Below are 27,187 nucleotides of genomic sequence, written 5' to 3'. Positions count from 1 at the left end.
CTCACTTCCCTTCCAGTGTAGCTGGACTTTTATTTCTTTCATTCTCAAGAGCAGTTGTACTGCATGCTAATATACAGTCTATACTCTACATACTTTCATTTTTAATAAAAGACAATACCTTAAACATTCTGAGCTATAGTTAGAATTTGTGCAAACTGGCAAAAGATATTGCATGTTAAAAGAAATTAAGAAGAGAAATCTTCTCAAGATTCAAGATAACAAATTAATAATAACACCAACAACAGCTTGCATTTACACAGCACTTGAAAGTTCGCAAAGTGCTGTATATAGGTTCTCAATGGATCCTTACAGCAACCCTAGGAGGCAGGTGTTATTATTATTCTCATTTTACAATGAGGAAACTGAGACTGAGAGGTTAAATGACTCGCCCAGGGTCACACAGCTTGTAAGCGTCTGAGGTAGGATTTGAATTGAGGTCTTCCTGACTCTCACCCACTGTGTTAATAAGACTGTGCTAAGACTTTCTTGAATTTTACACCTGTGAAGTTGTCATGTTTAGCTTTTCTCCAGAATGGCAGTTTTCAAAAGCTCATTATGTATGTATCTTGTAATTAAAACGTAATTGTTTACAGTTTATTTTTACATTGACCTTGTAACAACTGAAATTTCTTTTCCTCTGGTTTTATTATTCAAACAAAATAGTTTCCCTTTATTACAGCTTTGATTTTAGTAGATTCATTACTGAGATGATTTATATTACTAAAGATCTCAAAGTCTAAAAGGTTCCTAAGCTGTAACCCAGCCATTTTAAGAAAATTAGGCCAAAAGGCAGAGTTAGCAACTATTTATACGAGTTCAATCATTCATTCTTGCTGGAAAACAGTCAAGGTAACAAATTTCAAAATAGCTGGTAAACAATTTACTAATTTAGAATTTTCATTAAAAAAGTAATAATATTTTTAAATCAGTATTTTTCTTGGCTTAAACTTTGACTTTGAACTATCCAAAAACACTCTATACACGCACGCACATGTGTAGTGTGCTATATATGTGTTTTGTATATATATACATATACAGAGAAAATATGTGTATATACTTTTGTAACAAAGATTAGCTTGCTAAGGTCCTTATTTAAATCAAAGACATCAAAAATGAAATCTGTACTCTAATGCCTAAGTCCCTGGAACATTTGAAGGTCCATACCAACTTGTAAAAAGAATGTTTTGTTTCTTTTCCCTTGGCTCAATTGATACAATACAGAGAAGTATAGAAACTTCTACAGTTGCCACAGACTAATGTTTATGCAACAGTCATCTTCAGACCTTCCCAATGTAACTGAAAGTACCTCTCAACCTAAATTTTATGGTGAAAAGACTCCAATTGATGGAATATTTATTGACATTCATTAAATCTATGCTTAAAGTTATAGGATCACAAAATACAATATATAAAGTTAAGAATCAAACTATTGTATGATCTTATTTTTAAGAAATCTCATCTGATTCTGCTATCAAATCTTAAGTATTAAAATATCATAAAGTATCATAATTTCCAGTACCTTCAGTTAGAAGTACTCCATGGCTCACTCCTAAGGCTGCCTGAAGTACAGTCTTTCCTCCCCAGCCCGGCAGTCTCTCAGGATTTATAGAGCAGAATCCTGCCTGCCAAACATGGACTAAACCTCTCTCTTTGGCTCCTTCTGCCTCTGCTGAGCTATCAAAAACAAATCAGGACACAGAAAGCTTACTTTTTTTAATGAAGAAAAGGCTTGAATATTTTGCTTGCAATACATTTGGGAGATTGTGAGGTACCTTTCACCATCGTGAGAAAAATGAATTCATCTAGTTTACTTGGTCCCTACTTTATGTTCCATCCATGAAAGGCACTAAGACAGTGACTCCTTAAAGATAATACAAGACTATCTTTAAGTCTTCTAACTATTTTTCTCTAATTATAGAAAGTTTAAGGCCAGTACAACTTGAGGAATTTCAATATTCAACAGAGGGGAAGCCTATAGGATTCCAACTTCTTAACACACTTAGTAATTGGCATGCCCCTACATTAGTGTTTTATTTCTAAATTTTACTTTGAGAAAATCAAACTTTTTAAAATGAAAAAGTACTTGAGAATAGAGCTAATAGAAGCCACTTTGCTTTGCATTCTCCTATACGGACAAATTTATAGTTACTGACAAATTATTACAAGCTACGTTCAGACTCTGTAATTGCTAGTAAAAAATATAGAATTCAGATTTATAGTATAATCACCTAAAGTACCAACCAAATTATTCCTGCTTCACTCAGGCTCTGCCCAAGATAGGGAGACCTTTATGGATCACACAGAAAGACCTACTTAGAAATACCATGCTCATATGTGTAGGAGAGACTATCAATCCTCTCCCTCCACATTACTAACGTATGATATATGGGTACATTAGGACACGAGGCATTTCTTTATAAGGTTTCTCAAAAGAGGCATTAGAGAATGAAAGCTATCAGTGGCACAATGTACACTTCTAATTTTCTTGCCACATTTTTCTTTTTGGCAAAATAGCCATGCCAATATTTTAATAATCATTGAGAGAATGCTTGCAAAATACCTATTCTCTGGTTTGATATTTCTCTTCTTCATTATGGAAGATAAAATATCCCCACCTTGAACTCTCTACCATGGCATATTTCTGAAGATAAACGAAAGACAACACATTATTAACTTCCCTTTTAAAAGGCTGAAAATTAATAGTAAGAATTAATGCTTGCAAAACGCTTTGAAATAATTTTCAAGAATGGTTTAGAAGGACTTTTGTCCTCAAAATTTAAGTGTTAATCTATTTTATTTTTAATATTTCATGAATCTTAGGGAAGATATTATGCTATTAAATTACTCCACTAAGCTAATTTTTTATATCACACTCTGACTCTTGACTATAATATAAATGTTCCACTCTCTATTAACATTTGACAGGAAGGCCATTTAAATGTGATTTCTGTTTTGGTTCTGATTTTAGGGGTGGGAGAAATGCAGGGAAAAGACATATTTTTACCTTCTCTCCTGTGAGTCCATCTGTCAGTGGAAGCACTCCATCACCAAATCATTTCCTCTCTGGCAAAAGGAATAGAGCAGTGTATAAAGACCTAAATGGAAAACATGAAATAAGCATACTATACAGGCAAGTACCATATGGGGCAATGAAAGGACAGAAAGATAGAGAGGGCTTAGTTATTTTATTCCAGAAGGAGGAAAAGAAAAGTCCACCAATGAGTGCATGTTGGCCTGGCAAAACACAAAATGCCATATAACAAAACTAATATTGAAATAATTTAAATAATTTCATATTTTGTCTGCCAACAGTCAAATAGCTAGGATGATTTTTCTGCCCATTCAGCTTATAAAGAGGCTGTTAACAGTCAAAATTAAAGTCTAAAGGGAAAAAAAGACTACAACAGTCTATTCCAGCTTTCCCAGGAGGCTGGTTATTTCATTCTTTCTTTAGTTTTGCTTTTAAAAAAAAAGAAAGAAAAAACAACTTCAAGACAGAACAATATTAAATATTTTGTACATACATATTATATCAGAGTTGGTTTTCAAATATTCCAAGGCGCACAGGGGTATTGTGCTTAAGTAGTAGCTGACAAGAAAAAACTGTTAAAGTTGTAGAGTTATCATTAAAGTCACTGAACATAAGAAGGGATGCTGAAAGTAGTATAGTACCTAACAAATAGTTACTTGAACTATAGACTTTCTAAATATTTAATTTTAATACAATATTTACTTATGTATTCCTCACTTTCCACATTAAAAAAAAGTTTTTCCAAAATGATTTCCCCCCTTTATCTCCTCCAATCCATTCCCCAAACAATTTCTATTTTGAAATGCAACTTGTCTAACCAGAATATTCTTCTCCTTGACTAGCTGAGCAAACGCATAATTTAAGTTACTGTCCTATGCAATCAAATTATTTCTTTTCCCATCATTGTCCCTTCCATCTTTTCCTAGTCTATGCTTTCTGTGTTCCCTCAATATCCCCCTTTACTCAGGCTGTTTGCTTGTTTCCCACCCCCAATCCAAACCCAACCTTCCAAGCACAGCTCAAAAACCACCTCTTCCAGTAAGTTAGCCTTTTGAGGACTCCAACCTAGACTGACTGTTTTCTTTTCGGAACTACTAACTTAAAACCAGCAAAGAGGGCTTAATTTTCCTCTAATTATGTCAAGCTTATTAAATTCTAATTGAGAATTCTTGAGAGGAGCTATTCTGTAAAATAGCCCTAGGGCTATTTTACGCTAAAGCTTAAAATCAAGCTAATTTTAAATTTGAAAGCTTAAAATGGTCCTAAGACTTTAGGAATACCCTATTTCTTTACTGCCACAGTGCCAGGTATATAGTAACAATTATTAAGATAACTCCTTATAAAGGGCTTTACATATATTTTCTAATTTGATCCTTACAACAACTCCTTAAATTATACAAGGCAAACAGGTAATAGCTCCATCTTACAGAGAAGAAAACAACTGAGACATTCACATATTTTTTGAATACTTATTAAATGTGTAGTGTGTCAACAAAAATATAAACTGCCCAGATTAATAGAAGAAACAGAATACTTAAATAACCCAATCTTAGAAAAAGAAATTAAACAAACCGTCAAGAGGCTCCCCCTGGCTGAATTGATCCAATAATTCTGGAGAACAATTTGGAACTATGTCCAAAGGACTATAAAATTGTGCATATCTTTTGATGCAACAATATTTTTACTTGGTCTGTATCCCAAAGAGATCAAAGAAAAGGGAAAAGAACCTGTATGTACAAAAACCTTTATAGCAGCTCTTTTTGTAGTGGCAAAGAATTGGAAATTGAGGGAATGCCCATCAATTGGGGAATGGCTAAACAAGCTGTGGTGTATGATTATGTGGAAAATTATTGTGCTATAAGAAATGATGAGTAGGATGGTTTCAGAAAAACCTGGGAAGACTTACATGAACTGATGCAAAGTGAAGTGAGCAGAACCAAAAGAACATCATACACAGTAACAGAAATGTTGTAAGGATGATCATTGTAAGGATAAACTGTGAATAACTTAGCTATTCTCAGATCAAGACAATGATTTAGGACAATTCCAAAGGACCCATGATGAAAAATGATCTCCACCTCCAAAGAGAGAACTGATGAACTCTGAATGCAGAATGACATATACTTTTTTCTCTCTCTTTATTTTTATTGTTTTATTTTGTTTGTGTTTTCTTTTGCAACATGGCTAATAAGGAAATATTTGGCATGATCTCACATGTATAATTGAAATCAAATTGCTTGCCTTCTCAAGGAGTAGGGCAGGAGGGAGAGAATTTTCAAAAATTTTCAAAATGACAAAATTTTTTACATGTAATTGGGAAATATTGAAATAAATAAAAAAAATTTAACAATGTGTAGTGATAAAATATTTCACAGACTTCATTTATCTTCCTGAAACAAAACTATCACTGGCTGGATTTACACAGATAAGCAGAGGGCTTTTTTTTTTTGTCTCTCTTGCAAGCTTGAATTTTGGTAATTAAATTGAATTTGGTAAATTGATATTACTAACTTTAGTAATGAAAAATGACAGAAGGAAAAAAATACAATATAAAGATACAATTATTCATTTTATTGTATAGCAAGCAAAAATGAAGTTGAGGCAGTTTTCTCCAGGGCAAGATATAATTTTATTAACAGTAACGAATATACTGCTGGCATCTCTGTAAAAAAAAAACCAGGGACCTGAGCATGATTAATTTATCTGTTAGACTAGCAGTTACCAATAAATTGGGTCAGTAACCTCTCTCAACCACAAGAGACCCGGAATGAGGGCCAACAGGGTCTTTTAGACCTAAGTGTGTCTTCTTTCTGACTGACCTGACAGCACACCATCTGGACCTCCTGTGGCAAAGGTAAGACAGTTCTGATCGATGGGTTGGCCTTCAGGTGCAGATGACCATGAACCTCTAGGGCAATTTGGGAATGTTAATTACTTGATGAACTTCAAACTGCCTCTGCTAATCTCGGCTAGAAAACAAAACTACCCCAATGAGTGTCCACTCTCTCCCTTCCCTCTGGAGACATGAAAACCCCAAACTTTGATGAGAAACAGTGAGGACAGGAGAGCTGTCCTTGGGGGGCACCCTGTCCAAGTCAGTGTCTCTGTTTACTGGTAAACAGAGACAAGGGTCCAACTTGGAAGAGGCCCAGCCCAAGCGGGTGAAGGAGCAGATAACTGGGCTAGTGGGGATGTGTCAAAGCTGGGACACATGGACTGCCTGGTGAGGTAGTCTGAGAAATGGGGTCTGACAAAGTGAGGAAAAGGATGAATTTCATTTTAATATGATATAACATATTAATTTCCCTCAGTTGGGAAAGTACAATCAAGAAAGTTTTACTGGGCCTTCTAAAGACGATGGCGCCAACTTTATGACTTTCCAATAAAACACCATTGTTTTGGGAAAGGCTTATCCTGGTTGGGGGTAGGTGGCACAATGGACAGCATAATGGGCTTGGAATCAAGAAGACTCATCCTCATGAGTTCAAATGTAGCCTCAGATACTTACTAGCTGTGGGGGCAAGTCATTTAACCTCTGTATGTCTCAGTTCCTGATCTGTAAAATGAATTGGTGAAGAAAATGGCAAACCACTCCAGTATCTTAAACCCCAAATAGGGTCATGAAGAGTCACACATAACTGGAAAGACTCAACAACAACAAAAACTATCTTGTGGTTCGGTAAGATGTAAGAACCATCTGTTTACTCGAGGTTTTGCCTTAGGGAGTCCTTACAGGTTCCTGCCCCTGTACTTGAGGAAAAATCCTTGCTAGTGTTTGTTATGGAAATATTTGCATAGCATTCTGTAATTGCATAAAATGTACCCTTTACACATAAGGAACATTTAAACTTTTATAGGTTAACAGTAAAAAGTGAAGCTTTTTGTGTATACAATTGCTTTCAAGAAAGTCTACCTAATCTGTGTTTTGTTCCTAGAGTTCAGAGAGTTCTTAGACTCCTGATTAAAGTTAAACAATTATCTGTATCAGTGACCAAAGTAACTACTTTGTCTGAATGAAAGTACACTGGACTGCCTGGCTATCAGATACAAAACATCTACTAATAAAACCTGCATGAGCTTTATTTGCCAAATGTTTTGAATGCACCAAATGAGCTCATTGAGAATTTATAGTGAATTGTTTGACAAAGTGAAGAATTCTTTTATGGTACACTTATGTTCCTGCCAAACTGGACGACTCTGATTCCCTAAAGAGAACACATACATATGCTCTCCCACCCTTTGCTCATGCTGTTTTCAATGCCTGAAATGTCCTTTCTCCTTCTCTTCTACTTTTGAATTCTTGCCTTTGGAGCAGGCCTACACAACCTGTGGCCCCCCAAAGGAGTTTGGGTGCCCACTAAAAACATACAGGAAAATATCCTCTATATTTTTCGAGGGCTGCCTGAAATTCTTAGGCATGCTGCAAGCAGCCCGCAGGCTGTAGGCTGTGCAGGCCTGCTTGAAAGGCAGACCTTATTCTATATTACTTATTACCATTCTAATAGTCTGAAGGAAATGTCCATTTAAAATTTTTTCTTTCACAGGGTTTGTATATCCTTGCTACATAGTAGAATCAGTTACATCCCTTAGTGTAGTTTTCACATTTACGAGAAACAAAGATACTACAGGCGCTGGTTGATGAATACTGGTGTTAAATGTAACAGAATAGTTTTGTACCTTTTGTCTTAGCTGGATAACCAGACAAAATTCTAAAAACTAGGGTAGGGACTAGACCTGTGTCTAGATTTTAATGGTACAGGGAACTACCCCCCACCCCACCCCATGAGGAAACTTCTGCTCCCAATTCAGGGTTGCACCTTCTTTGCAATTTATAGTCTAGGACAGTTGCCGAGGGTACCAAGGTTAAGTGATTTGCCTAGGGTCACACAATCAGCAGGCTCCAAGGATGGTTCCAACACTTAGCAACAACACCTAGTACATAGGAGGCACTTAATTGTTTATTGACTGTCTGGTTCTCCATCCATTATACCAAGCTGCCTCTCAATGAAAGTGAAATCTAAAATAGAAACTGTTTAAAAAGGCCTAAAATTAAAAAAAAGATAATTAGGTAAGGAAATGTGATCCATGGCTGCCAAAAGATTCATTTTGATTTCAAGAACGTTGTCTCTGCCCTCACCCCTCCCATCAAGCTATCATCCTAAACCTTTCCACTGCTAAACTCTTAGTATTCTACATTTGCTACCTCCACTTCCTAACCACCTATATGACTCTATAGGCTAGCAATGTGGCTTCTAACCTAGCTCCACTTCCCTTTAAAGGAATTATTCTCTGGAATGTCACTAATAACGTTTCTAAAATCCAAATTTATTTTGTTCAAGTTCACATTGTTTCCATCCCCTCTTCCCCATTTAAAGAGCAAGAAAATAATCCATTACAAGCACATATAGTCAAGCAAAGCAAATTTCCAAATGGCCATATTTAAAAAAAAAAAGTCTCAATCTACACTCTGAGTCTGTCTCCTCAGGAGGTAGGTAGCATGCTTAGTGGCTAGTCATTAATCAGAATTCCTAAGTCTCTGAACAGTTGTTTGCCTTTACAATATTGTTATTTTATCAACTGTACTCCTGGCTCTGCTCACTTCACTTTGCATCAGTTCATACATGTTTTCTCAGGTTTTTTCTGAAACCATCCCCTTCTTAATTTCTTATAGCACAGTAGTATTCCATCACATATAGATATCATAACTTGTTTAGCCATTCCCCAATTGATGACACCCCCTCAGCTTTGAATTCTTTGCCACTACAAAAAGAGCTATTATAAATATTTTTGTACATGAGTCCTTTTCCTTTTTCTTTGATCTCTTTAGGGTATAGACTTAGAAGCAATATCAGTAGGTCAAAAGGTACACACAGTTTAATAGTTTTTTGGGCTATTACAATTAAATAGTTCCAAATTGCTTTACCAGTTCACAGTTCTGCCAACAGTGAATTAATATACCTGTAACCCCATAGTCCCTTTGGCATCTATCATTTTCCTATTTTGTTAACTGTCAATCTGCTGGCAGCTGGTACCTCAGAGTTGTTTCAATTTGTATTTCTCTTAGTGTGATGTTGAGCAATTTTTCACATGAATTGATAGCTTGGATTTCTTCATCTGAAAACTGTCCTGCTGCTGTTGTTATTTTTTGACTGTATCTTTGACTAATTGCTAAATCCAAGTTCATACCTGCTTTGATCTTTCTGCAGAATGGAACACAGCTGACCCAGTCTCCTCTCTGCCTCCAACAACCTCTCGCCATTCATCTTGTTCTATCACTCTTCTTTCCTTGCTCATTCCTCTTGAAGGTACAAGCAGGTCTCCAAGGCCTTGTCCTCAGCCTGGGTTTACTTCCCTCTTTAAATTCTCTCCTTCAGTGATCCGGTCCACTCCTAGGAGCTCAATTATCATTTCTCTGTCAATTAACTCCCAAGTTTCTATATCTAGCCCTACTCTTTCCCCTCAATTCCAGTCCCACATTTCCAAATGTCTATTGGGCATCTACACCTAAATGTCCTACCAGCCCCTCAAACTGAACATGTCCACACTGAACACCTTCCTAAGCATACAGATGAAAGTCTGAGAATTACTTTTAACTCTTCTCTCTCATATATTCTCTACCAGTCAGTTGCCAAGCCTTTACAATTCAATCTCCACATCTATTACACCTGTCTTCTCTCCATCCACACTGTCATCATACTAGTTCAGGACCTTTCCACTACTGCCTACATTGGTCTTATTGCTTCTTTCTCCAGATTATCCTCAGCTGCCAAAATAACCTTCCTCATGTACATAACGATGAGGTAAGTCCCTCACTCAAAAATCTTTAATGGCCCCTTATAGTCTATAGCAGTGGCCTCCAAAGCAGGAAAGAGAGGATGGGAAGATGAGTCATCCAGAGACTTGTCTCCAAAACAGCCTTCTTCCCTTTAATCATTATCACCCAACAATCCCCAGTAACACCCCATCCTGATGCAGCTGGCCTCCAGTGGCTTATAGGAGTTCCTAATTTCTTCCTTTTAGCCCCAGGCATAGGCCCTTTCTTTATCTGGAGTTTCACTTTGTCCATCTTTTCTACTACAGATAACTTCTTAGTGTAGTCACCCACCAGCTTCTAGGTCATTCTTCCTGATCTTTCAGAGTTCTATTCGCAGATCTCAATCTTCCTCTCAACCTTGTGCCCTGCTTTAACACTTGAGGACTTCAATATACATGTCAACATCCTTGTCAGCCTGAAATATCCTTGCCTACAAATTCATCAACCTCCTAAAGTGCCATGATCTTCGTATCTGCTCTACCTTAGTCACAAAAGGACAATTATGGATTTGACCATAACCCTTAACTTTTCTACTTCCATGATCCATAACTCTGAAATCCATCTTACCAACCACAATCTCCTATCCTTGAATATCTCTTCCTGCCTTAATCAGTCAAGATTATTCTTTGTCTTCACTGTGATATCCAGACTTTCTACCTTGCTCTGGCCTTATTTACCTCCCTTCACAGTCTTGACTTTATAATTCAACAAATGAATGAATGAAGCATTTTTTAAGAGGTTACTAGGTGTAAAGCATTGAGGATACACATAAAAAAATAAAACAGTCCTTGCTCTCAAGGAGTTCATCTTTTGATGCAGTATACCACACATGTGGAAGGTTTCAGCGGCAAGTGAGACGAAAAGGTCCCATGATCCTTAGGGTTCAGCGGCAAAGCAGAGAGTAATGCTTCTTTAATGTCATCTCCACTGATAAAATCCTATCACTTTCTGATGCTGGATCATTTAACAGTGCCAAGTCCTTTCTTTTCCAGGTCTTCAGTAACTGTAGCTATAGCACCTGCAGGGGCAGTTGCCAAGGTGTATCCATCCCTACAGGGGTTGCTTCCCAGTATGGAGGCTGCAGACATTAGGCTGGAAGCATTGTTATTCCCAAGGCTCCTGGGTTTGGGGTGCTGGGCTATTTCTAGGAGAGGAGTTTGAGGGGAGATGGTGGTTAAGGGAGTGGTGGTGACTTGCCTAGCAAATGCTGCCTCCTGCTTCTCTTTTAGGGTGCCTTGTTGCTTCAGTTAGGCTGGATTGCTTGCCCTATGTGTAGCAGTCAGTTAAGAACTGGTGGGGATGGTTGGCTTCTCTATGGGAATTACTTCCCTGGATGACTGTGAAGGCTGGGCTAAAAGCAGGACCAGCAGTCTGGGCAGTGCTACCATTCCCAGGGCTCATGTGCCTATCTGCCTAGTGATGGAAGCTGGTCAGCAATTGCTGCTGGTGTCACTGAGGAAGGTGGGCCCCTGAATGATTTCTGCCCTCAATGATGGCTGTAGGGGCTGGGTTGGAAGCAGGTCTGGTGATTAAAGGGGCACTGCCACTCCTGAGGCTCCCAGACTCAGGGTACTGGGCCGTCTCCACAAGGTTCCCAGGAGAGGTGCTAGCCAAGTTCAGCCATATGCTATCAGTTAACCCTGAATCCCTTGCCCCCTTTGTTTTACTGCCAGGAATGCCTTGTGAAACTCCAACTATGGAATACTCCCACCATATGCTTTCGCTGTTCCTACTCACATAGGAGAAAGTCATACAATCATGTTGACTTTGTTCACTACAAACTTATGTTATCTAATCTTAACTGGGCTTTCATTAGTACACAGCAAGGCTTTTAATCTCCCTGGACTCTATCACACTCTCTACAGCAATTATTCCAAGTATTCTCTCTCCTCAGCCCTCCTATCCCATCTTCCTCTATTTCTCAGCAGAGAACACAGCCTCCTAATTTAAGTGGGAAAATAAAGGCGACTTGTTTTGACCTTCCTCTTCTTCATATCTCTCATGTTAGGCAGTGGAGAACATGCTTCATCATTGATCCTCTGGAGTTTTGGTTGGTCAGAGCATTGATCAAAATTCTCATGTCATTCAAAGTAATTTCTTTACAAAGTTCTTGTTACTGTATAACTGGTTCTCCTGGTTCTGCTCATTTTACTCTGCATCGATTCATAACAAGGTCTTTTTCAAAAGAGCTGCTATCTAGCTGCACCTTCCCCATCCTGTACTAATGAAGTTGATATAAATATGACTTCATATTTATCCATATTAAATTTTGTCTAGTATTCGGCCCAATGTTTTAACCTGTCAAGATCTATTTGAATAATGACTTTGTTATCTACTATGTTAGCTATCTACTATTTCTGTGTCATCTGCAAATCTATACCATCTATGCCTTTATCAAAATCATTTACAAAAACGTTAAACAGGACAGGGTCAAACAAATAGCTTAACTGGAGACCACCTCCCACTGACACTGAACCATTAATAACTATTGTGTGTCTAGACACTGAACTAATTGTGAATCTAACTAATTGTACTATCATCTAGCCCACATCTCTCCATCTTTTCCACAATGATGATTTATGAAAATCTAGGTAAACCATATCTACAGCATTCTCCTTACTTACCAGTCTAATAATCTTGTCAAAAAAGGAAATATGCTGAATCTAGTATGATCATATTCTTGATGAAGCTATGCTAGCCCTCAGTGACCATTTTTAGATGATCACTAACCATTTCTTTAATATGTCCTACAACTCTGCCAGATGGTAAAAAAAATGTCAAGATTGTGCCATATAAGAATTAATTGAAACAATTAGTAACATTTAGCTTGAAGAAAAGATTTAAGTACGATGGGAAGGAACAGTTGTGCCACTTCAAGTATCTGAAAAGCTACTGGATGCAAGAAAGTTTAGATTTGTCTTGGCCCTCAGAGGGCAGAACCAGGAGCAACAGGTAAGAAATTGCAAAGGAGCAAAGTTAGACCTGAGTGAAGGGAAAAGCGTCTTAATTGTTGAAACAATTTGTAAGCAGAACAGATGACCTCAGGAAGTAATGGGTTCTTCCTAACTAGAGGTCTTCCAGCAAAGGCTAGATGATGACTTATTGTGCATGTTGCAGAGGGAATCTTTACACAGATATAGCTTGAACTAGAGCAATGATTCTTAACCTGAGATCTGTGAATTTAAAAAATGTTTTGCATTCCAATGTATTTGTAATGCCATGTATTTTATTTAATACATTTATAAACATTCTCAGTAGGGGTCTCTAATTTTCCCATGTCTGTCAAAGGGGCCTATAGCACAAAAAAGGGTTAAGAACTCCCCTCTGAGCTCCCTTCGAATTCAAAAATCTATCATTATGAAAGTAATTCTCTAGTTTCTTGAGATTTTGCTAGTGTACTTTCTCAATTTCCCCTTTCCCCCATAATATCTTATGTTCTACTACACTTCTAAGTATACCTTCCCATAACCCTGGTTAAATATAAGACTGTTGAGACTGGGGACTCTTTTTATTTTTTCCATCTCTTCACTCAATGGTTCTGAATATTACACACAGAACAGAGAATTGTGGCAGTTGGGATATACTTATGGACACCATAGATGCCATGAAATCAGTAAAATATGCTCTAGTATCCATGACTTTCCATCAGTGAATAGGATGAAAAGTAGAAAAGTAAAAAAGTAATGGGCCTTCTCTGTTTTCCTTTCTTGGTAGAACCAAGCAGGAACCTTTGCCAGAACACATAACATATGTTACTTCTTCCAAATAGTCTTGAAAATCTGGCATATTATACATTCCTAAGGCACACAAATGGAATAAGGGGCACACTGCCAACAAAACCTAACTATATATAAAACATTCCTTTTTAGGTAAATGTGAGAATTTTATGCCATACAATTTTACTTGGTGTTGTCCCTGCAAACTCCATACATTCCTGATATCTCTTCCTACTTATATACATGTTATAGTTATAAAAATAAAATTAAAAAAGCTTTTTCTTATATTCATTATAGCCTTTATGCCTATTCATCCCACCTCCTTTATTTGTAGTGCACTGAAAACACGACTTCATCCACTTAATTTTGTCTTCCCTCTCTGATTACTACTACTCTGCACACTGTGAATAAATACTAAATGAAAAAGTGAGCCAATAAAATAATTATCATCTTTCCCCCAAAATTAATTCACTTAAACTTAAAACCCTAATTTAAACAGAACAGACACTTGTCTTCATAAGTTAATTATAAGAAACTGTAAGAAGAAATGTAGGCTATAATGTTACCACTGGGGAAAAAAAAGTATAATTACTTGCAAAAACTAGAATTCATCTAGTCAAATTCCTAAAGCTGCTATCCAGCTCTAACATGTCTTGATTATCATACTATGTCATACTATGATTCACCAACCAACATTTTAGAGATCTGTGGTTTCATCAGTGTGATCATCTCTCTACCAATGCATATCCCTAAGTAGACAGAATTACTATGGCCAAAAAAGTTTATCACCTGGCTGCCAAGCTTGTTGTGACAAGCTATCCAAGGTGGTCACTGGAGGACAAACACAGACCACTACCAGACCTGTACTCAAAACATCTATTTGGCAGGAGCTTGTGCTCTGGTGGCATTGCCTTCAGCATCTATGCTATTAGGCAAAGAAGTAGAACTTTAGTGTAAGCATAAAATTAAATGCACCCTAAACTCCTGTCTCCAGAATTATCTGAATCTGTTTCATCTGATTATCAACATTTTAACAACATACTACATTTTAGTATATATGCCACCTGAGTGTGAGCCCCATGAAGGACTGTGCCTATTGTCAAAGGACTTGCCTAAATTGGAGAGTTTCATCATCAAACTGAGTTTCATTCTTATACCAGAATTTCATACACTGGGACGTCTAGTCCAATATTCAGTTTTGGACACCATAATAATTTGAAGAGCACCCCAAAGAAGGAAACCAAGTTGTTCTAGGGCCTCAAGTTCTTGACATATGAATATCAGTTGAAGGAACTGGAAATGATGGTTATGGACTTAGAAAAGAAGGGGAACAAGACACCTTCAGGTATCTGAAGAGTTGTCATATGGAACAGGATTAGATTTGTTCTGCTTGACCCAAGAAGGCAAATTCAAAACAATTAGCCAAACTGAAGCCTGATGAAAAGGACAATTACAATCTAGATAGGAAAATAAAAAGATGCAAGAAAAACAAAGCATCATGCTTTATTTATGATACTTGTTGACTAAGCTGTAGGCAATATCTTCCATACTCATATAGTTCTCCAATCTATAAAAACTTATGAATTGCTTTTGTGTATGAAAGGATGCTGTTGTTGCAGAAGCCCTTTTCTAACATTATCTTAAGAGAGTTTACTGTCACTAAAAGGCCCCATTCTCACTATAGTAGTTGCCAAATTCAAAGCCTCAATCTCCCCCTTTCTCTGATGATCATAATCCTCCAGAAAATGGATCTTGTGTGTCCCAACCTTCTGTGGGATTCAGGGTGCAAAGTTCAAAGCTATTATTAGTTCATTTCACTGTTTGGCTTTAAATTATGGACTTTGTGAATTGGTCTGGAAACCTAATAATCATTTATGATGCTGTTTTTATAAGGAAATATATTCACTTATTTAACAAACATTTACTGAGTGGCTGTCACATACAAAGCACTGTTATAGGTACCAACTAAGGAAACAAAGAATAAGGCACGGTCCTTATTCTCAAACAGCTTATAATTTCTGGAGGCCAAACAATTTATAAACACAATTCTGAAACACAGTCTTAGGTTAAGGGCTTATTCAATTAAGTTAAAACATGGTGATTTTTACAACAAACTAATTTAAGAATCTGCTAATACTGTTTTCTAGCTATTTCCAAAACACATTTATTTTATCTTACCAAATAAATGCCAGAAACGAATCCAGAGGAAAATGGCCTCTCTCCAAAGACCCTTGATAAACACTGATATGACAGGCAAACTGTAGTTTCGGATTTTTGACTACCTACTTAATTTATGCTTGAACTCTGAACATAGTAGCCCTTTACAAGGGATATTTTCCTATCAAAGATATATAACCATGAATGCCTAGCAATGCCGGCATTTTGATTTGTATCCATTATAGAATCATATATAGAAAACTATTATTATTTTTCTATAATTCCCATAAAAGATTCTGATAGTGAATAACTAGAATACATGAGAAATCTAATAATCTTAACCAATTTAATACCTAGGTATACCCAATGCCGCCATTTTATAGTGAGGATAGAAGTTCTTAATGGAGGTTCCACTGACAGATTCCAGAGGGTCTGTGAACTTGGAGGGGAGAAAAATTAGACCTTTATTTCAATATAATTTGCTTCCTTTGTAATTACTTTATGAATTTAAAAATATTATTCTGGAAAGGGATCCATAGCTTTCACTAGACTGACAAAGGAATCCATTTTACAAAAGAGCCTAAGACCCCTTGAGTTAATATAGTTTCATCTACAACCAAATATCATTTTCTTTAAAATTTTATCAAAAGGGGTGACATTTTTATCAACAGAAACAGTGGAAAGAATGCTAGATTTCGTGTCTAAGGACTTACGTTCAAATTATACCTCAGTGATTTTACTGTGTGATCTCAAGTATGTTACAGCCTTTGGGGTATCATCAGTAAAATGAGGGAGCTGGAATAGATGACTCTTGATGTACTTTTCCAGCTGACCAGCTATAATCTGAGAGTACTCAATTCTACGGAATTTTCATGAAATCTTCAGAGTTGTGGAAGCAGACTTTTGACACTATCTAGCTCAATTCCCACCTGAAGCATAAATCCTCTTAATAACATCCCCAACAAGTCATCTCATAGCTATAGAAGAAATAGCAAATTAAAATACAATATATAGAATAACATACAAAGTTATGCTGGCTTAAGTCCTAAACATGGCAGACGGGAAGATGCAGCATTAGTGAGCTTAAAAAACATATCTAATCAGTGATCAAAGTGAGTAGGGCCACATATGTGAGCAGAGTATGCATGTGTATCTATACACACACACATATACATACACATATGTGTATACCTACATACATACATACATACAGTGGTTTCTAGTGATTTATGGTTTCCCTTGCATTGTTTGCAGATGATTGTGCACTCAATGCTGCCTCTGAACCTGAGATGCTACAAAGTATGGATCGATTCTCTGCTGCTTGTGCTAATTTTGGTCTAACAATTAACACCAAGAAAACACATGTGCCCCATCAGCCACCACCATACCATCCATACATGTAACTATCAGTTACAACAAATGGAGAAGGTCTGAATGCTGTGGATAAGTTCACTTACCTTGGCAGTGCACTTTCCAGGGACATACAGATTGATAATGAGGTTGACGCATGCACTGCCAGAGCTAGCTCAGTGTTTGGGAGGTTCTGAAGGAAAGTGTGGGAGAGAAGAGGTATTAGAGTAATTACCAGACTGAAGGTCTACAGAGCCGCTGTGCTGACCTCATTGTTGTATGCTTATGAAACCTGGATAGTACACCAGCACCATGCCAGGAAACTGAATCCCTTCCATTTGAATTATCTTAGGAAGATTCTGAAGATCATCTGGCAGGATAAGGTCCCAGACACTGACGTCCTTTCTCAAATTAAACTGCCACGCATTCAAACTCTACTTCAGAGAGCACAACTCCAATGGGCTGGCCATGCTGCTGGAATACAAAATGTATGCTTACCAAAAAGACTATTTTATGGAGAACTCACACAGGGCAAGCGTTCACATGGTGGTCAGAAGAAGTGATACAAGGACACTGTCAAGAACTTTGGAATTAATTGTATGACATGGGAGACACTGACACAGGACCACTCAGCATGATGTGCCCACATCAGAGAAGGTGCTGTGCTCTACGAGCAAAGCAGAATTGAAGTAGCTCAAAAGAAATGCAAGATGCGCAAATTTAGAGAATCTATCCCAAATGTTCCCATGAACTATTTATGCCCGACCTGTGGTAGAACATTCAGAGCTCGTACTGGTCTGATCAGCTATAGTCAGACACACTGTAACTTGACTCTAGCATGGTGATGTCATTCTGGTCCTCTTCGAAAACAAAGGACCAATGAATCCATGGGAAGTGATGAGATTGCTAATAGAAAAGGAGGAGAAGAAAAGAGGTCCTAGGACAGAGTCTTGGGGAACACTCACAGCTGATAGGTAGGACCAGGATAAAGATCCAGCAAAGAAGATTGTGGTGGAATGGTCAGAGAGGTAGGAAAAGAACCAGGAAAGAGCAGTGTCACAAAAACCTAGAGAGAAGAGAATATTAAGGAGCAGAGGATGAGTGACAGGGTCAAGGGCTGCAAAGAGGTCAAGGAGAATAAGGACTGAGACAAGGCCATTAGATTTGGCAATTAAGAGATAACTGACCTATCAGACTCATGGATACAAGAATTTATGAATAAACAACATATAGGGAACATTGTGAAGTGTAAAACAGATAATTTTGATTACATTAAATTAAACAGCTTTTGTATAAATAAAACCAATGTAGCCAAGATTAGAAGGAAAGCATAAAATTGGAGGTAAATTTTTATAGACAGGTTCTCAGATTGAAGTCTCATATCTTAACTACATAGAGAACTTTGTCAAATTTATAAGAACATGGGCCATTCCCCACATAAAAGGATATGAACAGGCAGTTTTTTGATGATGAAATCAAAACTATGAATATATGTTATATTTATATGAAAATATGCTCTAAATCATTATTGCTTAGAGAAATGCAAACTAAAATATTATCTCACATCCATCGGATTGGCTAAAATGATAGAAGGGGAAAATGACAAATGTTGGAGGGGATATGGAAAAATTGGTTTTAGAAAAACATGGAAAGACTTGCATGAAATAATGAAGACTGAAATGAGCAGAATCAAGAGAACACGGTATACAATAACAGCAATATCGTTTGAACAACTGTGAACAACTAAGTTATTTTGAGTGTAATAAATACTCAAATCATTTACAAAGGACCTATGAAGGAAGATACTATACACCTCCAGAGAAAGAACTGATAAATAGATGTGTAGTATGGTATGTGTACACACACACACAAACACACACACACACACACACACTATCAAAAGGTTGCCTTCTCTAGGATGGGAAGAGAGGGGAAAAAAAATAAAAATAAAAAGTGAACAGCAGAAAACAAAAGAAAATTCAGGAAGAAGCACAGAAAAGCAGGGTAGTGTTGAAAATGTTGTGTAGTATTTATTACAAAATGTAAATAGTATGAAACGGAGATTTGTGGTTTCATACTAAATCCACTTTTTGTGTTGTATTGTGTACATAGAAATTTTTTTTTCTCTTTCTGTATTTAGGTTAAAATTAATTTTTTAAAAAAATATCACTGGTAACTAGAGAAATGTTTCACTTCATGAAGTCAAAAGCAAGACTACAGAGCTAGGAAGAGAGTAGGAGGAAAGTGGAGGCACCTATTGCAGACAGTTTTTTCAAGGATTTCACTGGCAAAAGGGAGGAAAGAGATATAGGATGATAGGCACTGGAGATGGATGGAAGAAGTGAGAATTTTTTTTAACGATGGTGAAAAAATAAACACATTTGTAGACAACAGAGAAGTAGCCAGTTGACAGGGACAAAATGAAGATTAGGGAGCGCGGGGATAACAGAAGGGGCAATGTTTCGGAGAAGATGAGATGGAATGGAATCATAAAAACTCTGCTGAGACAGGTGCTATTATTAACCCCATTTTTTAGATGAAGAAACTGAGAATGAGAAAGCTTAAGTAACTTGCTTGTGTCACAGAGCTAGCAAAGGTCTGAGGCAGGATTCAAATTCAACTTTTCCTGACTCTTAAGTCCAGCAATCTTTCCACTATGCCAACTCACTTCCTTTTAATGGACATAACTGTTATGGAATATTATTGCAGAAACGACAAATGTGACAGAGAGCAACTAGGAAGACTTGTATAAACTGATACAGAGTGAAATTTACACAATCACCACCATATAAGAATGTAGGGGAGAAGAACTTTTAACTACTTGTTTGTTACAAGTGCTTCTATGGGAGGCAGGGAAAAGGTGAGCTACTGGTAGCGATAAAGATGTAAAAAGAGAGCAAAAAGAACATTTAAATACATGCAGAAAACTAAAAAGTTCGGAAGGGAAGAGGGAACAATTTTATCATCACTATGTTAAATTTAATATACTTTTTAAAAAATCCTTTTTTTGCTCTTTGTACATAGAAATATAAATGATTATTGATAATTAAATTCACAATAAAATCAAATAATTAAAATAAGATGCAATTTCAAAAAACATACAAAATGTTTATAAAACTCAAATAGTTAAGTTAAAAGTCAATAAAATTGTAAACATTTACTTTTAAAATTACTATTTGTTACTTAATTACATACATTTGTAACTGTTTACCTTTTAATATTAGTAGATCTAAAACAATAACTAGGAATGGGCACCTATATTTATAATATTTGCTCCACTGGAGTGTCTTGTAAAAAACAGAAAGAAACTGTAAAATATGCTCTTTTAAAACTATATCTTCACTTCTATGTATCAATATTTTCTGCATGTGATACCATATAAATATGAAATAATTTAGATTCTGGGATATTAAACCACTATCGTCCCTTTCAAAATATTGTAATACAATTTATTAAATTTTATATTTGAATCTAATACACTAGTTTTATACTTTTGCCTTTCCTAAGAGTACAGGAATAGTATTTTTTGCCTTTCTCAAAGGTCTTCATACTTAAAAAAAAAAAATCCCCCTTTTAAGAACAATCAGACTTGATTCCTAAGCACAGTATTTTCCCAAAAGCTCTGCATCACAAACAAAGCAAAATCATCTAAGAAGCCGGTTAGCTTTTGCTCCCTATAGGAGCAGTAGTGGCACATCTCTCTGATTAGTAGTGAAAGACTGAATATCCTCTCCCCTCACCCACCCAACCTAATCTGCCCTATTCCAACCCCACCTCCTCCATCCCCTGCCCCTTCCCCAAAAAAAGTCATTTTGATAAAGTCATATGGGAAGAGAATATATACAAACCTACTTATTTGCATGCTGTCTTCCACTACAATGTAAAGTATAAGTGCCTTGAAAACAAGGACCATTTTCCCCCTTTCTTTGTATTCCTCATGCTTAGTACAATGCCTGGCATGTTGTAAGCATGTAATAAATGCTTACTGACTGACTGACTAAAATTGATATCCTTTAATCAGAGTTCTACTCTTAATAAGAATGAAGGCTGAATTGGATGGCAGTGCTCTGGAACTAAAGTCAGAAACCTGAATTTCATTTCTACTTCTACTATCTATAGCTATAAAAAGATACTATATAGAATGAAAAAGTATTATTACTGGATTAAGTTTTGGCGAAAGCAAGGTTAATATACAATATGTGATAATAAAGTGAAACACTGACAGATGAGTGGGACTTAATCTTGCCACTGGACTTCCATGACTCGGAAAGAGAGACTGAGGCTGACAACTGTGCAACTCTTCTTCAATTAAATCCAATTCATGCCCAAGTCAAGACATCACCCCATTATGTCACTGGTCCTCTTCAAAAATGAAGGATGAACAACAACAGCTGTGTGACCCGGGGCAAGCCACTTAACTTGACACAATTTCCTTCTCTATATGAATGGGTTAATCATACTGTCAATATTTACCCTACAGGTTTGTCGTGAAAATCAAATGAGATCATTTATACAGAATTTTTCACCCAGGAATCCATCTATACACTTAAAGTGGTCCTGTGCTTTTCCCTTCATATTCATGAAGCAAAATCTGTCATAAATCTCAACACTGCTCTAAGTTTACTTTCTTTTTTATGGATTTCCACTCTTCCCACCCCCTCCATAGAGGACTTTTCCTTATACTTCACAAAAACAAAACAAAACAAAAAACACAAAAACAAATAAACAACTGAGGCCACTCAACCAAGAGCTCCCTCTTTTCCCCTCCTTCTCATCTCATACTCTGTGACATTACCTCCGAGCACCTCTACCTCATTCCAGTTTGATGATGAGGTGGTTCTTTTGTTTGTCAAGGTCAACCCCTCTACATTGACATTTGATCCTATCCCTTCCTGTCATCTCTAGCAGACTGTCGCCACCATCATTCCTACACTCTCTCTAATCTTAAATCCTTCCCAATCTACTGGCTCCTTTCTCCCTAGCCACAAACATGCCTTCTCCCTTATCTCCATTGGATCCTACCATCCTGGCAAGCTATAATCCTATAATTCTCCTCCCCTTGATGGCTAAACTCTTTGAAAGTAGTCTACAATGAATACTACCACTTCCTCTTCTCCGCTCTCTTCTAAACTCTCTTCAATTTGGCTTTCAACCTCATCAACCAACCAAAACTGCTTTCTCCAAAGTTATCAATGATCTCTTACTTGCCAAATCCAACGACCTCTTCTCAATCCCCATTTTTTTTTTTTAAACCTCTGCTTCATTTGTTAACTGCCTCCTCCTCCTTGATAAATTCTGAGTTTTCATGACTCTCTGTCTTGGTTTTCCTATCTGTCTAACACATCTTCTCTGTCTCTTCTGCTGGATCTTCATCCACATCACATCTATGAACCGAGGTCCTCTAAAGCTGTTAAAGACCCTCTTTTATATACTTTCTCACTTGGTAATCTTAACAGCTTCCAATAGATCTAGCCTTAGTATCTCACCTGAGCTCCAGTTCTGAATCACCAACTTCCTGCTAGACATTTTCAACTGAATGTCCTTGAGGTATCTCAAACTCAACAAGTTCAAAACAGAATCCTTTGCATTTTTTCTACACCAGTCCCTCTTCGAAACTTCCCTATTCCTGCTGATCATATCCAGGTTCACAACGTTGGTGTCATCCTTGATTCTTTATTCTCATTCACCCCACCTATAAAATCAGTTGCCAAATCCTATTTTTTTCTTTTTCCACACCTCTCCCACACATTCTCTTCTCTCCACTCATACAGCCACAACCCTAGTGAAGGCCCTTATCACCTCTTGCCTAGACTACTGCAATAGCCTTCTAATTGGTCTCCCTGTCTCAAGTTTCTGCTCACACTCCAATTCATCCTACACTCAACAGTCAAAGTGATTTTCCTATAGATCTGGTGATGAGCCTGGTCTTTGGATAATATATAGTACACTACTAAGCTAGCACTAGAAGCCTTTCCAGATTGATTAGGACCTGGCAGAGCTTGTGCTATACTTGCAGTCTTTGAGAATCCAGGATCACCTCTACTCCATGAAAATGAATCAATCAGATGGCACTCTGATTGATGGAAAAAAAAAATCTACTAGTCGAAAATTCTCAACTTTTCTGAAGTTGTGGGACCCATACTTCCTTGTGCTATGAAACTCCAAGTTCTGCATGTCCTTAGGTTTGGTATACCAATTAAACAAATTTAAATAACAATAACTAGCACTTTAAGGTTTGCAAAGGTCTTTATAAATATTATCCCCATTTTACAGATGAAGAAACTGAGGCATCCAGAGGTTAAGTAACTTGCCCAGGTCACATGGCTAGTGTCTGAGGCACAATCTGAATTCAGATCTTCCTGACTCCAGATTTATCTCTCTAATCACTGCAATACTTAGTTGGTTCTAATATGAATAGCATTAGTATTTTCCCCACAAAATCTACTAAATTTACTAAATCTACTAAATTTATTAAATCTACTAAATTCTAAATACTAAATTTACTAAATCTACTAAATCTCAAAGAATCCTGGTGTTAAAAAAAAGGAAAAAAAAGAATTCTGATGTTATTTGTAAAGAATAAGCATTCCCTAAAAAGACCAAATTTTATATACAACTAGGCCCTGATTAGTAAGAAAAATGAATCACAAAGTCATCCAGCCTTGAATTGAAAGATGAAGTAAATAAGCTTCTCACAAAAATTTTAGTTCGTTCTATTTAGACTCTATTTAGAGTTTGTTATGTGGTCTGGAGATATTAGAGGTAGAAATGAAGCTTAAGTCCTTGAAACTTTATATAATGTAACAATAAAATTTCTGAAAAAACTGTTAATCCTAACCTAATTTATAAGAAAATATGCAAAGGAGCTGTGATTTTTAACAGTGGTGGGGACTCCACTTCCTCCATCAACAATTATCTGAGAAACTTAAAAGTTAAGTGACTTGCTCAGGGTCATGTTGTTAACTGTCAAAAGAGGAATCTGAACCAAGATCTTATTGATTCCAAACTAATGTTTTTCCCATCCCAGAATAAAATAATGTTAATAAATGAATACTATACATTCCATCAATGTGCAAAGGCTGCATCTATAAACCCAATCTATACACACAAATTGAAACTAGAGCAGTTTGTGACAAAAGAAAAAAAAAACAAATCTCTCATTTATGTAGTGTTTTAAGGTTTACAAAGCTTTTTTTTCTTTCCTAGTTCCAGAGGGTTTCATTCAACAAATATTTATTAAGCAAGCTCTAAAAGAAAAATGTTGCAGGAGACACAAGTATAAAGAGAAGGCCCTTGCCTCCTGAGGGTTTATAATTTAAAAGACAAGACTCATGTACAAAGATAACTAACTACAGTATGAAATAGAATAAAACTGATTAGGAGAAGCACAAAGCACAATGCCTTAAGCAAGGGGAAATTCTCCCTGTCAAACTTTTCTAACTCTATTCAAAATAAGCACACACCAAACTTTATTGTTGAAAGGCTACCCAAAGGATGCTGCAGAAACAAGATAAGGATTTGTGCTTGGGTCCTGTAAGGTCATTCCCTTGCCCATCCTAATCCTCAAGTAAAATACTTCGGTATTTAGTCTTCAATTCTCTAGTCTTCCAAAATCAATCACTGATAGGTTTAACTACATCTCTACCTAAACTAATGTTCCATTTCTCTAAGGCAACCTCATTACCAACAAGTCTCTATGGACGTCTATCTTCACTTAATAAGACAGGGAAAGTTTCCTCGTACAAGGTAATAAAAACTCAGGACACCAGCAGCATTTTCCCTAGGCATGTCTTCTTTCTTCTCCTCCCTCTCTCTGGTCTCCCCGCTCCCCCAGCATGCCAGTATTTTACGTTTCACGCTTAGCACAAAGTTCACCAAGTTAAATGCGACTCCTTACTCAGCAGACCACCGCCAACACTCGCACATCAGCCGTCCAAGCCCGCGGTCCAGTCGGACCCGCCACCTACCCCCGAAGCCGAAGGCTGGTTCCCAAAGGGGACAACGCGCGGCTGAGGAGGAGGACGGAGACAAAGTCCGCAGGTGAAGCAGAAGGAAACCGCAGCCGGCAGCGAGGAGGCGGCGAGAAGGCCGGGAGCCTCCGGGGGAGAGGGCAAGAGGAGCTCCCCAGGACCAGCGGGGTGGAAAGGAAGGAGAGGGCTGGGGGTGGGGGGAAGGAGGGCAGATCCGGGCAGCGACGGAGGCAAAGCGGAGGGGAGGCAGGCCTGGCGGCGGGAAATCCAGGGGTCGGGGCGCTCCACCGGCCCGGGGTCCCACTGAGCCCCCGAGGCCCCTCCCCGAGACGAGAGCTCCCCGGCAGGCTTCGGTCGGCGCCGGACGCCTCTCCGGCCCTCTCGGCCACCACCTCTCGTCACAGCACCGGGCAGGGCCCGGCTTCGCTCGCCCCAGCGCCCCGCTTGCGCTTGAGTGCTCTCAGCCCACCACCCCCGGTTCCCTCTCGGGCCCCGCCAGGCTCTGCCGGCCGGTGCAGCAGCTCAGTTTCCCCTCACCTCTCCGCAGCCGCCACCGTCGCCACCACCACTACGGCGAGATCAGCTGATTCACGAGGGCTGGGGGCGGGGCCTCGAGGGGAAGGGGCGGGGCTGGAGAGAGCGCGAACCAGTCAGTGGGGAGGGCCTAAGTGTAAAAGGGGGAGGGAGGGAAAAGAGCCTGTCAACGGAGCCGCGCTTGGGTCAAACTTAGCAAATAGGCGTTGCGCTTGGTCCCGCCCATTCTTCTTTTCTTGCATTGGTTGGCTGGCGCGGGAAGAGCGAGGGGAAAGGCGGCCACTGAAGGGGAGCTGTTGGAACGGTGACGTATGGATGTCATCATTAGCATCCTGACGCCTTCTCTGCTTCCCATGGTAACAGGTGCCTGGGCTTAGGAGAGGGGTTGGGAGAAAGTCTTGTGCTTGGCCGTGATTGTCTGGTTCTGGTTTAAAAGGACAAGCATCTGGTAGGTGTATCATTGTCATCAAACTTGTAGAGACAACATTTACCTGCCCCGTGGTCCCCTGCACGCCTACGCCTTCTCGCACACCTGGTGTCACAGCCACGCGCATCTGATGACAGTGAGTGTCATGTCCTGGGCACGCAGAACCTCCAGCCAGCACACACTCAGTCCTCCAACCAACACGCATTAAAGCTCTATTACTTGAAGGCTCTGTACTATCGATCAACCAACAAGTATTTATTACGCGCCTAATATGATGACAATGCATTCCGATGTATGGGAGTGTCATAGCTTGCGCATGCAGAACATCCGGCCGGCACACAGTACTGCGAGGGGATGAATTCAATCCAACCACCATGTATTAATGCTCTATTGGTTGCGAAGCTCAGAACTATCTATCAATCAACAAATATTTATTATGGGCCTACTATGTGCTAGGTGCAGTGCCATACTCTGAGTGATACAAATGCAAAGGATGAAGCAGTCCCTGCTCAGAAGGAGTTTACATTCTAGTGCTGGGCGGGCCCCATTGTCAGTTACCAAAGATCTTACAATTGAATACTTGGGCTTTTCACTCATGCTGTTTTCACTGAAATTTTTGTAATGTGGTAGGTATGTTTATTGGTTGACTGATTGATTGAAAGAGCCTCAAATTTGGGGTTAATAGACTTGTATTGGAATCCCAGCTCTGCCACTTGCTAATCCTAAGGTTTCAGCCAGTGAATAAATATTAAACATCTACTATGTGCCAGGCACTGTTAAAGGTAAAAGGCAATTGTCTCCTTTGATCCTCACAATAACCTTATGAGGAAGACCCAAATATTAGCATCATTATTGGAGGAAACTGAGGAAAAAAAGGTTAAATGACTTTCTCAAAATCAGCTAAAATCGCTGCTCTCAGGGAGCTCACAATCTAATGGGTAAGACGCCATGCAAACAACTATGTACATACAGGATAAATTTGAAATAATCAACAGAGAGAAGGCATTAAAATGAAGGGGAATTGGGAAAGGCATCCTGTAGAAGATGGGATTTTAGCTGGTGATTTTGAGAAAGTCACCTTTTTTTCCCCCTCAGTTTTCTCACTTGCAGAATAATGATGCTAACATCTGCATCTTTCTAATATGCTTATTGTGAGAATAAAATGAGACAATGTATATAAAGTGTTTT

At 38.2% G+C, this 27,187-nt stretch overlaps 1 protein-coding gene across 7 annotated transcripts in view; it reads right to left on the bottom strand.

Annotated features, from left to right (window-relative positions):
• Positions 1–25,631, bottom strand: part of ALS2 (alsin Rho guanine nucleotide exchange factor ALS2) — an 81,196-nt gene extending 55,565 nt beyond the window's left edge. For 4 of the 7 annotated variants that reach the window (XM_027873517.1, XM_027873520.1, XM_027873522.1 and 1 more), the window contains exons 1-3: positions 25,576–25,631; positions 3,005–3,095; positions 1,520–1,674 (exon numbers count right to left, since the gene is read on the bottom strand). In XM_027873517.1, the coding sequence (XP_027729318.1) occupies positions 1,520–1,674; positions 3,005–3,024 (175 nt within the window). In that variant the 5' untranslated portion in view covers positions 3,025–3,095; positions 25,576–25,631. Of the gene's footprint in view, positions 1–1,519; positions 1,675–3,004; positions 3,096–17,175; positions 17,262–25,575 lie in introns of those variants that run through there. The other 3 variants (XM_027873519.1, XM_027873518.1, XM_027873523.1) reach the window with 3 other exon arrangements.
• Between the last annotated feature and the right edge of the window lie 1,556 nt (positions 25,632–27,187).

Source organism: Vombatus ursinus, unplaced genomic scaffold (assembly GCF_900497805.2).
Source record: "Vombatus ursinus unplaced genomic scaffold, bare-nosed wombat genome assembly UNPS02014802.1, whole genome shotgun sequence".
Lineage (NCBI taxonomy): Eukaryota > Metazoa > Chordata > Mammalia > Diprotodontia > Vombatidae > Vombatus > Vombatus ursinus.
The sequence above is the reverse complement of the archived record's forward strand: the minus strand, read 5'-3'. Positions and strand labels throughout refer to the sequence as shown.